The 14,658-nt window shown below is 54.3% G+C and overlaps 4 protein-coding genes across 4 annotated transcripts; 1 reads left to right on the top strand and 3 right to left on the bottom strand.

Annotated features, from left to right (window-relative positions):
• Nucleotides 1–1,274: 1,274 nt before the first annotated feature.
• On the bottom strand, nt 1,275–4,254 carry PHACADRAFT_137091 (uncharacterized protein). The gene is made up of 9 exons (XM_007391896.1): nt 3,971–4,254; nt 3,820–3,915; nt 3,571–3,759; nt 3,420–3,513; nt 2,938–3,367; nt 2,714–2,879; nt 2,567–2,655; nt 2,422–2,511; nt 1,275–2,367 (listed from the first exon to the last, which is right to left on the bottom strand). Exons 1-9 carry the CDS (start codon nt 4,160–4,162, stop codon nt 2,115–2,117), a joined length of 1,599 nt encoding a protein of 532 aa, XP_007391958.1. The 5' UTR covers nt 4,163–4,254; the 3' UTR covers nt 1,275–2,114.
• A 273-nt stretch (nt 4,255–4,527) lies between these two features.
• Nucleotides 4,528–8,120, bottom strand: PHACADRAFT_249858 (uncharacterized protein). The gene is made up of 6 exons (XM_007391895.1): nt 6,894–8,120; nt 6,564–6,840; nt 5,665–6,511; nt 4,990–5,610; nt 4,848–4,933; nt 4,528–4,789 (listed from the first exon to the last, which is right to left on the bottom strand). Exons 1-6 carry the CDS (start codon nt 7,502–7,504, stop codon nt 4,676–4,678), a joined length of 2,556 nt encoding a protein of 851 aa, XP_007391957.1. The 5' UTR covers nt 7,505–8,120; the 3' UTR covers nt 4,528–4,675.
• Nucleotides 8,121–8,341: 221 nt separating this feature from the next.
• Nucleotides 8,342–9,428, top strand: PHACADRAFT_86639 (uncharacterized protein; the record flags this gene model as incomplete). The annotated part of the gene is made up of 2 exons (XM_007391894.1): nt 8,342–8,668; nt 8,721–9,428. 2 exons carry the CDS (start codon nt 8,342–8,344, stop codon nt 9,426–9,428), a joined length of 1,035 nt encoding a protein of 344 aa, XP_007391956.1.
• A 379-nt stretch (nt 9,429–9,807) lies between these two features.
• Nucleotides 9,808–14,559, bottom strand: PHACADRAFT_249851 (uncharacterized protein). The gene is made up of 14 exons (XM_007391893.1): nt 14,515–14,559; nt 13,997–14,457; nt 13,369–13,508; nt 12,959–13,311; nt 12,346–12,908; nt 11,847–12,298; nt 11,442–11,737; nt 11,221–11,381; nt 11,136–11,165; nt 11,036–11,080; nt 10,605–10,985; nt 10,333–10,553; nt 10,070–10,274; nt 9,808–10,007 (listed from the first exon to the last, which is right to left on the bottom strand). Exons 2-11 carry the CDS (start codon nt 14,292–14,294, stop codon nt 10,930–10,932), a joined length of 2,394 nt encoding a protein of 797 aa, XP_007391955.1. The 5' UTR covers nt 14,295–14,457; nt 14,515–14,559; the 3' UTR covers nt 9,808–10,007; nt 10,070–10,274; nt 10,333–10,553; nt 10,605–10,929.
• Nucleotides 14,560–14,658: the final 99 nt, after the last annotated feature.

The following is a 14,658-nucleotide window of genomic DNA, read 5'->3' as shown; positions in this document are numbered from 1 at the left end:
TAATGCCGTTGTCCTCACAAGAAGTTGAGTATTCATGCGTATAGTCTTCGCTCAACCAAGTACGAACACGGCGAACACAACATCATGTCTGTAGACTCAGCTGCTCATGGCTTGTAATACACCCTGACTTCATGTTCCCAGCCACTCCATCTTTCTTCGGCACTAACCCCACAACCACGTCTACTTCTACTGCCACTACTCCAAACCCAGTAGCAGCCCCAGCTCCAGCAGCCGGTGGCGGTCTTTTCAGTGGCAACTTGTTTGGAAAGAAACCCGATATGCCCACAGCCGGTGCCAGTACTCCCGGCGCGGGGACTATCTCAGGTACCACGACCACTCCCGCTCCGGGCCTGTTTGGGCTGGGGGGAAGTACTTCCACCGGCACTCCTGCTACTAGCGCTGGTAAGCAACATCCTTCTTATCTACACGGCGCAACGGTTGATGACCGGAGGGCTTCAAACAGCACCTGGAGCTGCTTCAGCTTCAGCGCCTGCACCAACTCTTTTCGGTTCGACCGCTAACAAACCTGAAGAGAAGAAGGATAATGCCCCAACTGCACCTGCTGCTGGTATGTGGAACGCTTATTTGAAGTTGTTCTATGCTCAGTCGTGACATGCAGCCCCTGCATTCGGTCTCTTTGGCGCGCCTAAAAAGCCTGAGGAGAAGAAAGATGGTAGGTGCCGGAAAGTAGGCGCTGTTTCATCTCCTAACGTCTTTGGTGCGACACAGGTGACAAGCCAAAGGAAGCCAATTCGGCCCCTGCCACCAGTACAGCTGGCCCGACAGCTGCCACGTCATTCACTCAAGTGGCTGTTCCCGCTCCATCAATACTACGTGGTAAGACGATCGAAGAGATTGTCAACAAGTGGACAGCGGAGCTGGAGGAGCAGGTCAAAGCTTTTGGCAAGTTTGCCAGCGAAGTTGCCGTCTGGGATCGCGCATTAATTGAGAGTGGCAACAATGTATGTCGGCCTTTCATCGATGCTATTGAGGGTTCTAACGCCTTTGTGATTAGTTGTCGGCTCTTTATGCCACGCTCCTCGCGGCTGAGCGGGGACAAAATGACGTGGACCAGTCCCTAGACCATATCGAGCAGCAACAACGAGAGCTCTCTGCGACACTCGATGCCTATGAAAAAGTCACTGACGAGATTCTCGGTTCGACAAATACTCCGTCTCAAACTACCGGCGGTACTGGTGGCCTGAGATCCTTGGACACTGGACCAGCAGATACGGAGAGAGACCGCAAGTATGTACTAAACTTCACCTTTGGTTCGCATATCCTCATATCTGTCTCAGCTATATGCTTGCGACCGAGCTTCACGGCCACCTGGACGACCTTTCCGCCTCACTGACCCAGATGATCGAATCTGTCAACGCCCTCTCACCAACGTCCTCGAACAATCTATCCGCCTCTGTTGCTGGCGATGCCGCTTCACAGACGAACAACGATGACCCTCTTACGCAGATAGCCCAAGTGCTTGCAAACCACCTCGAGAGCTTGCAGTGGATCGACGGTGCCGTGCGCGAAGTCGAGGCCAAGGTGGTCGACGTCGAGCGTAGAGTTCGCAGCGCTGCAGGCGACGGAGGCTCTAGTGTCGCGAGCCCGAGGCTGATGGGTGCGGGGAGCGTCGGCCCTGGCGGCATCGGAGGTGACCATGGTATGAGATTTAGCACCAGTGGCCGGTGAAATGCGTTAGTCGACTCGGATTTTCATCAAGTCTGTATGATTTATACTTTGCAATGATAGGCTTGCTCGTGTATAGTGCGATTGTAAGGATTCTCCCCACTTGAGAGCCCCGCAAGTTGAGCATTGGCGCTAGGTCCGTCCCCGAGGGCTTTGTGGCGCCTTATAAGCGCCAGAAGATGGATGTTTCGAGATCATCTGCAGACGCAGAGATCAAAGTGCTAGAGCTACCAAAATTTCTGTCATAAAACATCGACTACATCGTGGAAGGACAAGCTGTAATACTAAAAGTTCTGAAGTGAGTATGGTGCAAAGTTTCCATTGAAGCTTTCTATCCAAAAACAAGTAATGCAGTTGCGTTGAAATGGTCGTTAGAGGGTATCTGTGAACGTCGTTTATGCGATGGATAATGCCCCTATATTTGGATATCAGCGTCGGCTCAGCGTGCTCCTCGCACGGATCTTCTCGCCGTGGAACCAGAGCCAAATAGGGAAGGGTATTCCGAGGACGATGGCGAGGCCTGCAAGCAGCGAGTTGCCGCCGCCGTAGCCCAGCGCGGCGTACATCGGCTCGCCGAACAGCGGGAACACGAAGCCAAGGGTCGATCGGAAGACGGAGGCGGCCGCGAGCGCCGAAGCAGCATAAGTGAAGGTGTCGACGAGGTACAGCTGAATCGGAAGGCTGCAGACGAACAAGTGAGTGGCAGGCGGAGATAAGGCAGGAAGGAAGGCGTACAACGTAGTCATCATCCCGAAGCCGAAGATGGCGGTGCCGATGATGGGCATGATCCAGTGAATCTCGGCTTGGGCGGACCAGCCGTACCAGCTGCGAAAAGCTATGCGTCAGCGTCAAGTTTGGCGAGATTGAGAGGTAAACGTACAATAGGCCTATCGGCACGAACAACGACCCGAAGATCAGAGCAGGGATCCGATACTCTGGCTTGCCTTTGCCTCCATTCCTCGCAGCGAGCTGTGATATAACGTGACAGATAAACCACAAAGCATCACACATCCACCAGAGTACTTACGTTTAGGTAGACCCTATCCGCAAAGCTTGCACCGAAGATTGTTGCGCTCATAAAGCCCAACCCAAGACCCAAATAACACACTCCGGAGATGCCTTCGGAGAAGTGATACACGTTGGTAAAGAGATCAGGGAAGGTCGCAAACATGAGGTAGTAGATACCATACATGCTACGCCAAGGAAGATTTCGTTAACACAGGTCAGCTTATCGCCAGTGAATCTACTCACAAGGCCATGTAGAGACTGAGGATGAAGCAGACGAAGCTTCTCGTGAGCAAGATGAACGGCCGATGCAAGTTCATCCAGATCAAGTGCCACTTGCTCCCGTGATTCTGTAATAAGTGAGGATGTTGCTTCGCTGCCTTCTCCAGATCTGCTGCCTTTTTAGCGAGGCGCAGGCGGATGACGGGCGAATACGTCTCCCTGAGGAACGGTATCCCAAGCGCAGCGGCGAGGCCGCACAGAGCCGCGATCACGACGAAGATGTATTTGAAGCCTATAGTCTCAGAGATGAAGCCGCCTGCGATGGGGCCGACGGCGGGACCAATGAGGGGGCCGAGGCTATACACTGCCATGGCAGACGCACGATCCCTTTCTGAAAAGAGATCGCTGACAGTACCACCACCGCATGCAATTGGGGCACTACCAAAAAATCCAGCTTTGAGGAAGCGTAAGCGGAGTTGCAGCGACGGGAGGTCTCGATCACCTACCCAGGAGGCGCATGCCAATCAGTACACCCGTATTTGGCGCAAATCCACAACCGAGATTAAAGGCTAGAAACAGCAGGTTTGCTATGTGCAAGATCTTGAGGAAGCCTCACAGCTCAGCATCAAAGGCTTCGGCAGTTGTGGATGGACTTACCCATGTGCGCCCGTAGATCTCAGATAAAGGAGCCAGGAATAGCGGTCCAACGGCAAAGGTCAGCAGGAATATACTGAGTGTCATCGCAACAATGGCCTGGTTCGTGATGTTGAAGCGTTCTGCAACTTCGGGAAGACCTGGCGCCATCATAGAACTTGCCAGTGGAGATACGAACGTATAGAAGGAGACCTGGTACGAAATCAAGCTTCGCCGTCAGCGACAACAAAGGAAGGTGAGCCAGATACTTACTATACTCGTCATTTTCCATTTCTCCCAGAAGGACCAGTTTCGGGGATTTCTTGGGTCGTGCTGCCAATCGTCCTCCTCGTTTTCAATAGTGTCTTCCTATGATTACAGAGTCAGTGGCATGCGTTCCCGACACGTATCCATCTGCACCAACCTTGCGATCTTCTGGGATGGCGGATTCGCCCTCGCCCCCGTGGAGATCAGATTTGTGCGGGGAGCTGGGACTCTCAGTGTGCGGGCCAGAAGCCGCGAACCCCTTCTCATCCCGCACGCGGGTGCTTGTCGAGTCTGAACCTGCAGAGCCAGGGCGCACTGAACGTGCTGCGTCGTCGTGTTTTTTGGGCATGTCGCACTTGCTGAACAGTAATATGACGGTCAACACGCGCGAGTAGACGGGGACTTCGACCCATCGCCGTCGACCAACACTTATAAAGTGGGATTCCCTGCTCCCGTATTTCCGATGACAGCATACTGACTACAAACCGCTGGATAAATACGCAGCGCATCGCACAGACCCCGAACACTTTTCGAAGCGCAGAGCATTCATGCCTCGTGACTGTGCTTTGTCAGCAGTCCCGGTGGCATTAATTGGCTAATTATGGTAACTTGCTATCTTTCAATGTGGGCAGTTTTCGGGGTCGCTTCTGCGCAGATCGTACAGGAACAACCAAGAATCTGAAATTGCTTATAGATGCCCGTGGGCACCACGCTGAGTTGCCGACACGCACGACGCCTCAGTTTGCAGAGCCGAACATGTCAGTACACAGTCAGGCATATATATGCATCGTATTCGATGACAAGAAAATGCAGCAGAACAGCAAAACCACACCAGCAATGATATTCGCACTCAGACACCGGCCTACACCACGCTGTACCTGCCCGCAGTCGCGGTAGGGTTGCGCATCTCTGCCTGCAACGCCGCCGCGGAGGCTTCGATGAGCAGCCGTTTGATTTCGCGCACTGCCTGCTCGACCTGTTGTACTTAAAATTAGCTCTCCAGACGTCGAAGCTAGCATAACGGTGTTTCTCACCCTCCATTCCTCGTTCGCTTCCACGAGAAGGTGCAGCTTTGGTGGACCCTCCGGTGGCGGCTCTTTCCCAGGCTCATAGTAAATACCTGTAGCAGTGATCATGTCAGCGGGTGCCCGCAAAGCCTAAAGAACAACGACACACCTTTGTTTGTGACTGAGGCACCAGTAATATCGACCAGCTGCACCATCGTCTCCTTATTCGTGACGCGCCACCTTGCCTTCTGGGGGTAGTCGTTGATAGGGATGACAGCATGGAACTCGGTGGCGTCGGTAACACCCTTCTTCCCAAGGAGATCCTCGTGCTGCGACTGCGACTGAGCGACAAGTTTGTGCGCACGGAGCTGCGCGTTCAGCTTCTGGACAACACTCGTCGCCTGCTTATATGCAGCAGTGTCCTTGCCTGCCCGCGCGACGGCCTCTTCCGCGTGGCGCAGCGAGTTCTGGATCTTCTCTTCCTCTTTGGCCGCAGCAAGTCGTCTTGCGACAAGCGCCGCGCCAGCGACACCAAGCTGGCCCTTGGATGAGTCTGGAGCCGGTCCACGCTTCACCTCGACCTTGAAAGTCCCAAAGGTCATCTCGTCTTTGTCTACAGCCGCCTTCGCTGGCTCCTCGGCCGCGACCTTCTCCTCTTCTGGCTCGCCGTAGGCCTTGCGTTCAGCCTTCTCCTTAGCGTCACGTTCTTGGTCCAGCCTATCGAGCCCTTTACCTCCGAAACCGGAGCCGGCGACCTTCGCCTTGCCAGACTTGACTTTCTCAAGGAAGCCTGCGGAGATGATATATTACAAACAAAGATAGATCAGGGCGAGAAGAGGCTCACCATTAGCAAGATCCTCCAGTTCTTTAGGGACAGCTGCATTACTCGCTTTGAGAGCGCGATAGATGTCGACCGAGTAGCGATCTTGCTCAGGAGTGATGAAGGTGACGCATGTACCCTTGTTGCCAGCACGCCCAGTACGTCCAGCACGGTGGACATAGTCCTCCATGTGATTCGGCGCATCATAATTGATGACTAGTTTCAGCTGCTTGACGTCGAGACCGCGCGCCGCGACGGAGGTGGCGATGACGATTGGAACGACGCCGGACTTGAAGTCCGCGATGGTCTGGTCACGATCGATCTGATCCTTGCCACCGTGTAGCGACATGCACAAGTAGCCCTTGCGCATGAGCTCACGGAGTAGATTGTCCGCGGCCTCCTGCCTGTCGACAAAGATGAGTGTGCGGCTCTCGGGGTCCTCGTTGTACGTCTGACCGAGGATCTCCAATAGACGATTGAACTTTGTATCCTCGTCGCGAACTTCCACAATCTGTTCGATCTCGGCAGCAACGACGGACCGACCTCCGACAGTGATTTCAAGAGGTTTGCGTAAGATTTTCCGCGCGAGCGAGTCCATTTGCTTCGGGAAGGTAGCGGAGAAGAGGACCGTCTGGCGGTCGGGACGGATATTGTTGACGATCTTCATAACCTGAGGTTCGAAGCCCATATCGAACATACGGTCAGCCTCGTCAAGGACGAGGTACGTCACACGCTTCAAATTCGTGACGCGACCAGAATTTGCAGTCAGCAAGTCAATCATGCGTCCCGGCGTACAGACAATGATCTCTGCGCCTTTCTTCATCTCAGCGATTTGGTCTTTGATAGGCGATCCCCCATACGCGCATACAGCCTGCAAATGTCTGTTAGATGTTAAGATAACGCCATTCAGAGATGGTGCTTACTCGTAAATTTAGGACCCGCAAAAAGGGCTTACATTCCCGATGTATTTGCACAGCGAGCTCACGAGTTGGGGTCATGACGACTGCAACGGGGCCTTCCATCTGCTCGAGAGGCCTTTGGTCCTTGATATGACGAAACATAGGGAGTAGAAAGGCAATAGTCTTCCCTGAGCCAGTCTTCGCAACACCAATAACGTCCCTGCCGGACATGATGGCGGGGATCGCCTGCGCTTGAATGGGAGTCGGGCCAGCATAACCAAGCTTTTTGATGACGTCCAAACTGTAGGTTAAGGTCAGGACGTATCCAAAGCGCATCCGTAAAATGATGCTCACCAACTCGCAGGGAGACCGAAGTGACTCCACTTGGTGACTGGCCTTGGGCAATCCACGCCACGGATCTTTATGCCATCCAGCTCCAAGCGGAGGAGGTCTGCCTCCTCGTCAGTCATCGCAGCGACATCTGGAGGAGCAATGTAGAACTCCTTCCTGAAGGGTTCGTAGTTGATGCGAGAGTGATCAATGGTGGCCAGGTCCTTTTTCCTAGCCTTTTTGGCCGCAAGCGCGAGAATATCCTCGGGATTGAGTTCGGTGGTATCGAGCTCGTCTGGCTCCGGACCCTCAACCTCTTCGCCGGGTTCGTCAGCCATCCGTTCGTCGAGTCGGACCCTCGACGCGACATTCACGTCCATCTTTTTCATGTCCTCGAGGTTGACCTTCTTCACCTCCTCCTTGACGCCACTCATAAATGCATCGAGCGGGTCAACATCGTCTTCGTCTTCGTCCATCGCGTTCTTGGGCTCGTCGACTGCCATCTTGTTGTCATCGTCGTCGTCATCATCGGCTTCTAGGTTGCCGATACCCGCCTGGCCGTCATAAATTGTCATATCGACCTCAGGTAAGTCGAGAGTCTGGAGCTTCCTCTTTGTCTCTTCTGAATCATCCATAGATGCACCAGTTCCCAATTTTGCCGCCTTCAGGACGTCGGGCTTGACAAGAAGTCCTTTCAGGCCACCCAAAGCAGCACGGTTGAGTTGCCCGGCAGATTTGACGGGCGTACTAGCAGGAACTGTGGGGCATAGGATCAAGTGGTGTGAAATCTTGAAGACCCCTCAAACAGATGTAGATACGCGTACCTGGAGCTGACTTTCCAGCAAGAGCCATGGCCTTCGCCTTTGCCTCGTCTAATGCCTTCTTGGCCTCACGCTCTTTCTTCCATGCCTCAAGCTTGGCACGTTTGGCCTTGATCTTCTCGTCTTCTACGGGCAAAGGCGTAGGTGCAATACTGGACTCTTTGTTGGCTGGGGGAGCACGAGGCGGCGTAGGTGGGCGCCTGTCACGGTCTCGACGGTCTCGAGAACCTGAACGCCTGCGATCGTCCCGACGGTCCCTCCGACGGTCGTCCCGATACCTATCATCCCTGTACCGGTCTCTATCCCTGTCCCTGTCCCTGTCCCTGTCCTTGTCTCTGTCGCGGTCTCTCTCTCTATCCCTGTCGCGGTCATCGTCGTACCTCGATCTGGGAGGCCTTTGGGTGCGCCTGGTTGGCGACGGAGACCGCGGTGAAGAGCGATGAGACGGTCTTACCCTCTTATGTGGTGTGTCTGGCGAATAAGATCTATCTCTTCGCGCCATGGTGGTAGACGAGTGCGGTGAAGGAGCTCGCCGAGATGTGAGGTCGTGGTGTAAGTGTGAGAAAGCTATTGTGTACGCTTGTTTGTTCTCAGGTGAAGCACACGCGCGTCTAACAATTACGGAGAACGTCATCTCGTCCTCGAGCAGCCATGAGCTTAAGCATACTTGACCCGTCTGTCCTCACTGCTAAGCTGCCAAAACTACTTCCCAAGGAGAACCAGACACTGAAGTCCCCGCAAGACGGCCTTGTTACTCTCACTCACACCGCTCTGACAGTCCTGGGCTTTCGCCTAGTAGGCGTAGACGACTCCTCTTCTCAGGGCATCTACGAGGACAACGTCCTTCCCGAGGGCTGGAATGCCCACGGACCTGGACATTACACTCTCAGATATAAACATGAACAAAGTAGTCTTGAATTTGTATTGAAGCTGGCAAAGCTGGGGACTCGCTTCACTACCAATGCTATTGCTGTCGAAGTGCGCTTTCTCCCTTTCGGAAGGAACACAACTTCTGATCTCCCGTCGTCAGACCGACAAAATAGCATCCTTAGATATTCCTGCGAACGACTTCACTTCTCCGTCGTTTTTCCCGCAGGATCCCAGTGCTGCGGACGCGCAACCCCTCGTTCACGGCTTCATCTCGTCCAATCGCATCACAGACTTCATATCCCAGTTTCAGCTTATGATTGTCCAAAAGCTAGTCCCGGGCCTGCGGAAAGAGGGCTATACGGAGCAGTCCGAGTCATCCGCTGTCCAGGCTGGCCCGTCAAACCAGCCGCCACCTGCGCGGCCGCAGCCAGTCCTTCCACCTCAGGGCCCTAACGAGACAGACCCGATGCGGGTGCCCATCCGCAACCCTCTGGAAATTGGTCGCAGCGATCGCGAGCCTTTCCCACGTAATCCATTTGCGCCACCTCCTCTGTTCCCTGGCAATGAAGGCGATGGCATGTTCGTGGGACCCAACCATCCCATCTTTGGTGCGGGCGTGGGCGGGCGTGGTGGAAGAGGACCGTGGGGTGGCGATGGTTTCTTGCCACCCCTGGGTGCACCGCCTGGCGCTCGGTTCGATCCGGTTGGACCAGGGCTGGGACCCTTCCCTGGTGGGCCAATCCCGGGAAGGGGTCCAGGCGCGGGCAGAGGTGGGAGGATGCCGGGAAGCGGGAACACTGGAGATTCAGACTTTGACGACTTCCCGCCACCTGGTGTAAGTTTTTATAGCTTCAATATGCACAGCTAGGCTCACGCATATTTAGCCTCATCACGACATGTTCATGTGAGGTGGGTTCGGGATAATTGATAGCGTCAGAGGAACTCAGACGTCTGTGAATGGGGGTCAAGCGGCAATGCATCGTTTTGTAGTTTCCGGGTGGCGTAATGTATCGACTAGCTGCAGTGTACGATAGCTGGATTTTTGGAGAAAGACATGCGCAGACGGCTGTCCTGACGCCTGCGAACCTGAACACCTTCCGGATCAGGGAATGACGGAAGCTCGGAGGCCAAACATATGTCCTCAATGGGATCGGTATAAGTACCGGCTCGCTAACTCATCTCAATCATCTGCATCAGCTCTCGCCTTCCCCCTCAAGCGCAGCACACACAGCCGTTACACCATGCCAGCAGTCTCACCCACGCGATCTCATCACCGCATGTCTCCTACGGGGATCTCGCCACCGTCGTCCCCAGGCGGCAGGCTACAGCACTCGGTCCCCCATGGTTTCTTGCCGTCATCCCGGCCAAAGGAGCGCGCCATAGCTGAGCTAGGCATTCGGGAGCTCAGGCAGCGCCATGTCCGGAATGTCAAGAGGCTCGAGGAGTCGTAAGTTTACATCAAATCATCTACGCATATTGGGTGCTGATCTCATCTGCTTCGGATGCTAGCGGACCTTCCAGTTCCACGTACGTGCAAAGGATAAATGCCGAACAGGCTGCCATTGAAAGACGCTTAGTCGAGCTCGGCGTGGATGACATTCAGAAGAAGCTCCACGACACAACCCTGCAGGAGGAGAACGGCATGCACGTCGACAACCGGCCATCTTCGGCACCTCGTCCTATAAGTGCCAAAGAGCGTGCATTAGCCAAACTCGTGAGCATGTCTCCGCTGGTCTCTCGTATATCGCTGATGTCGCGTCCCCATTACACAGTCCGCTAGAATGCAAGAATCGAATACAAGCAGAGCTGGGGACGTCTTCACCTTCCAGGAGGCTATGGAGATCGAAGCAGCAGCTCACAGAGCCGAAATGCAACGCAAGAAAGAGCAGGAGGAGAGACAGGAGGAGAGGCGGCGACGAATGGGATTACCTCAGAAGGGAGATTATCGTGCTCTGACCAGGGAGGAACAGGAGGCTCGTATATGGGCATTCATGTAAGCTCTATAGCTTGTCTATGGCATTGTATTGCTAATCCGACCATGCAGGAACTACAAGCCCACCGAGTCAGATTTTGAAGACGAGGACGAAGACGAAGACTTTGAAGACGATGATCCTGCTAGTTGGTTCGAAGACGATCAAGACGATGGCCGCAAGGGGCAAGACATCATCGAACCCGACTATGAAGACTACTCTTCGGTCATCCGCATCGACGAGAGCCGAATCCCAGGTACCAACTTCGACCATGACGGTGACTGACCCAGACTCAAGCTCAAGCCGTGAATGTATCCATATATTGCGCTGTGATATTACGAATTCCATATGGGTTGTGGTAGTAGGGGGTATATTAGGGTTGTTCGATGTCGACGCCTCTTAACGGGCATGCACGGGACAACTCCTTCCGCGCTGCAACCAGGATGACAAGCACGCTGTCGCAGAGTCAGCTTAGATATCAATTACGGCTAGCGCGGGAATTTACCGTTGTGGAAGCTGCAAAAACAGCTCAATCGAGCAACCGGACAACCTACGAAGCGTTTTGGTCAACACGCACATCACATCACCAGGGATATCATACTCACCCTTCACGAACTCCTCGAGGCAGATAACGCCTGGACGGAGCAGTCAGACAAGGATTGGTACGAAAAGAGGCCATCCACCGCTTACATTCAGTGCCAATCAGTGCGCTCTCCTCCGGCAATTTGTAGACGAGGTACTTCGCGCTCTGAGGCGACGCACTGCTTCCGCCTTCCAAGCAGTTCTTGACATGTGCCTCCTGCAGTGGCGCAGGCCCAACGTCGCACAAGTTGACACCGCACACGGGGCAGCTACGACACATGCCGGCGCTCAACATCTCACTCGCACAACGCAGGCGACGAAGCACTCACTCGGCCAAGTCACTAATCTGAGAGCTTGTCTCGCCGTTACGGTTTCCCGGGCTCGGGATTTGGAGCCTGCGTTGGTCGACAACAATGCGCTCCATGGAATTGGTCCTTGAGGTGTGCAGTCCGTTCGGAACACTCGCGTTGACCTCTTCATAACAAGGCTGGCAGACTCGCTGGGAAGACGACGAGGCGGTCGAGGACTCTGCGTAGGCGGGATCGTGGACGATGTCGGACGGATCGAGAAGCGCGCGGAACGACGAACACCTATCACAAAAGATACGGCCGCAGCGGCGGCAGTGCTGTGAGGAGGTTTAGTATAGAGTGGATGAACGAAGGCGATCGACTCTTACATGCTGTAAAAACGCGTTAGCGACGTAATGCGATGTAGCACCAGAAGATTACACGTACTCTTCTCGTAATGAAATTGAATCGCCTGCTACAGCCGCGACACTGGTTTACCGTCTCGTCTCTTTCCCAAGTCGGGTGGACCTGGTGAGGAGTAGGAGGCGTCCACCGAGGACTCAGGGCCTTCTGCGGAGCTTCATGTGTCGGAACACGAAATTCGGAAGCTTGCGAGAGATGAGGTGTCAAGTCAGTCGGACCACGAGTCAAAGAAGTGTTTCTGCTGAAGTAGTCTGTGTTTCCGGATCGCACAGACGGAGGACGGATCGTATCATGAGGTGACGAAGCCGGATAGTGGAAGGACTCGTCATCAGAGTCATCGTCATCGAGCTCATCCTCATCATTTTGAGCAACCAGCAGGCCCTGAGCGCCCGCTGAGAGACGTCTGCGTTCTAGATCTCGGCTATAGGCATTGAGCAGGACTTCCGCTTGAGTGTTACGCTCCACGTCATCATCACCTGAAGCAGATTAGTAAATGGACACTAGTCATCTGAAGAGGACCTACCGAGAATGCCCTGGCGGAGTTCTGTGGTAGCCCTTTCAAGCTTGGCGATAGCGCGGCGAGCTTGAACAGCATCTGTCTCAGCAACAGGCTCTGCATCATCGTCCTGAGCGCCCGCAAGATATCGAGCACGAGCGACGTAATCTTGTGCAGAGGTCAAGCCGTTGCTTGGCATAGAACCCAGCTCTCGGCCCTCTGCGCCGTGCAACTCAGAATCCCGCTCCTCGACATGTGGTACCAGTGCGCCATCCGCATCAAGCAGATACAATACTCCGTTTGGCTGCAAAAAGGGCAGAGGTGGTATGTCTAGACGGCGACGCATAACACGAACCCACCGTCTCCGGCGAACCCAGGAATGAGAGGTTGTGGTGCGTGAACGAGAGCTGGAGCTGCTATTCGTGCCGCCAAGCCCCGCGGTCATGGCTCCGCTGCCGGTTAGGAGACGCTGCAGCTGCGGTGGCTGATCCGCGGTCCATGCCTCATCAGCATCATCGAAGGAATGTGCGTACTGCCAGCCTTCTTCGGCATCAACACTCGGATGTGTGATATCCAGTGTCCAGTCAGACCTGAAGCGTTGATCAGCCAAACAGCACGAAAACGGATCTCACAGACTTACAACCAGAAATGGCTCCGATCTGCACCCTCTGCATTTTCGCTTCCGGGGATTGGCAAATTGAAAGCATTCTCACGCAGGGGGAGTTGCACATCGCTGCGCCAAGCAGGTAATAATTTCTTGCCGGTGTGTTCATCTGGGACGGGCAAGCGGAGCTCATACGGGGCACGGCGACCTCTCCTTCCAAGCCCGGAAGCAGAAAACCTAGGACGGCCACCATTGACTGCCAACGTCTTGAGACGCATATCGAGCCGCTGATGCTCATACATGATCACCGGGACCGTTGTATGCACTGCAAGAGGGTTGTAAAACACTGTAGTTCCGCGCCATTTCTCGGCTTCTGCCTTCTGCAAGACCTAAAGATTCCTCAGCTGAGGTAGGCAGAGGCACGCGACCAGTCGCAACAAGCGCACCTCACATATCCAGACTTCAAATACTGCAGCAGCAACATCGTACGCAGTCTCGCCCCAATTATTGCGAACAAGGGGGTCAGCCGATTGTTTGCTTAGTAAGTACAGCACCACGGGCAAATGTCCCTTAGAGGCCGCATTCACTGCGAATACGTGAGAAACGTGGCAGCGCACACAAGTACACAAATACTTACTCAGAGGAGTCCAGCCACCTTTGCTCTTAATGTCAACACCGGGCGTGCCGTCAACGTTTTCTGATGCACCTCCCTGTTCACACAGGTATCTGACGATGTCTAGGTAGCCCTGTTGAAGGATGTTAAGAGGTATGCAAGCTACGATACGAACCGAAATACCTTCGAGCAAGCATTATGAAGGGCTGTCCATCCGTCGTTGTCTTGTGCGTGGACATCCGCCCTTCCAGGACTAAGATAGGTGACAACTGACACGTGCCCGTGCAATGCAGCCTTATGAAGAGCGGTCTGCGATCCACAAGATGGGCGTAAGCCAGATAAGTTAACGAGGGAGCACTAACCTCGCCTTCCTTATCCTCAATATCCGGGATAGCTCCACATTCCTCGACCACTTGAACGCGAAATCAGAAGTCATAAGTGGTAATGGAAGTAACACTCACGCCATCTCACGATATCCAAGTATCCTCTACTCGAGGCAGCATGCAATGCGGTCAGCCCAGTACGCGGAGACGCGTCGTTCGCTAATGCGAAGGGTTCGACTTCTCCCGTCTGGAGCGCGGTGCGGAAGAGCTTCTGCAGCAAGGCGAGATCACCGCTGGACGCAGCTGCCTGCAAAGATTCTAATTGAGCAGGAGATGGGTGTACCTTCTTTGACTTTGGAACTGGTGCCGGTTGGCTAGGTTCTTCGGGCTCTTGTGACACGTCTCTAGATGACACGGATAGTGATGACTCTTGCATTGACGAGGCCAGATTCTCCGCTGACTGCGATGACGAAGGGCACTTCAGAGGGTCGCCTATAACGGCCTCTGGTATTCCAGGATATACAAACTCTTCATCAGAGTCGTTATCGTCGCTAGCTGGTCCCGGAGAAGGCGCGTTAGACTGTGCAGCGCTGGACACCCTGGAGAGTTCCTCCAGCTGTCAGGCACGTTACAATCTTGGATTTTTTAGAACGCACTCATCAATGGTGGCGAGGAGGTCCTGGTGCGGTGACGAGTCTCCGCTCATCCTCACCGGAAAATAGGAGAGATGGAGGGAATGCGACCGCGGTCGACGCAACGGTCAATTTCGCGTTCGGTGTTCGGTCGCTTAAGCGCCGTGA

The sequence above is a fragment of the Phanerochaete carnosa genome (assembly GCF_000300595.1).
Source record: "Phanerochaete carnosa HHB-10118-sp unplaced genomic scaffold PHACAscaffold_2, whole genome shotgun sequence".
NCBI classification, from domain to species: Eukaryota; Fungi; Basidiomycota; class Agaricomycetes; order Polyporales; family Phanerochaetaceae; genus Phanerochaete; species Phanerochaete carnosa.
Note: the sequence above shows the minus strand (reverse complement) of the source record. Positions and strands in the feature narration are given on the sequence as shown.

Bases quoted from the DNA above. Each gene is read 5' to 3' on its own strand.
- PHACADRAFT_137091 (XM_007391896.1), bottom strand. From the start codon at position 4,162: ATGCCCAAAAAACACGACGACGCAGCACGTTCAGTGCGCCCTGGCTCT. The intron at 2,880-2,937 runs GTGAGTAGATTC...TCCTTGGCGTAG, and splicing joins CTCAGTCTCTACATGGCCTT to CATGTATGGTATCTACTACC. The intron at 2,512-2,566 runs GTACGTTTACCT...AGCTTTTCGCAG, and splicing joins TTCGTGCCGATAGGCCTATT to CTGGTACGGCTGGTCCGCCC.
- PHACADRAFT_249858 (XM_007391895.1), bottom strand. From the start codon at position 7,504: ATGGATGATTCAGAAGAGACAAAGAGGAAGCTCCAGACTCTCGACTTA. The intron at 4,934-4,989 runs GTGTGTCGTTGT...TCACTGCTACAG, and splicing joins TGCCTCAGTCACAAACAAAG to GTATTTACTATGAGCCTGGG. The intron at 4,790-4,847 runs GTGAGAAACACC...TAAGTACAACAG, and splicing joins AAGCGAACGAGGAATGGAGG to GTCGAGCAGGCAGTGCGCGA.
- PHACADRAFT_249851 (XM_007391893.1), bottom strand. From the start codon at position 14,294: ATGCAAGAGTCATCACTATCCGTGTCATCTAGAGACGTGTCACAAGAG. The intron at 11,166-11,220 runs GTAAGCGGTGGA...TGCTCCGTCCAG, and splicing joins CGCACTGATTGGCACTGAAT to GCGTTATCTGCCTCGAGGAG. The intron at 10,986-11,035 runs GTAAATTCCCGC...ACTCTGCGACAG, and splicing joins TTTTTGCAGCTTCCACAACG to CGTGCTTGTCATCCTGGTTG.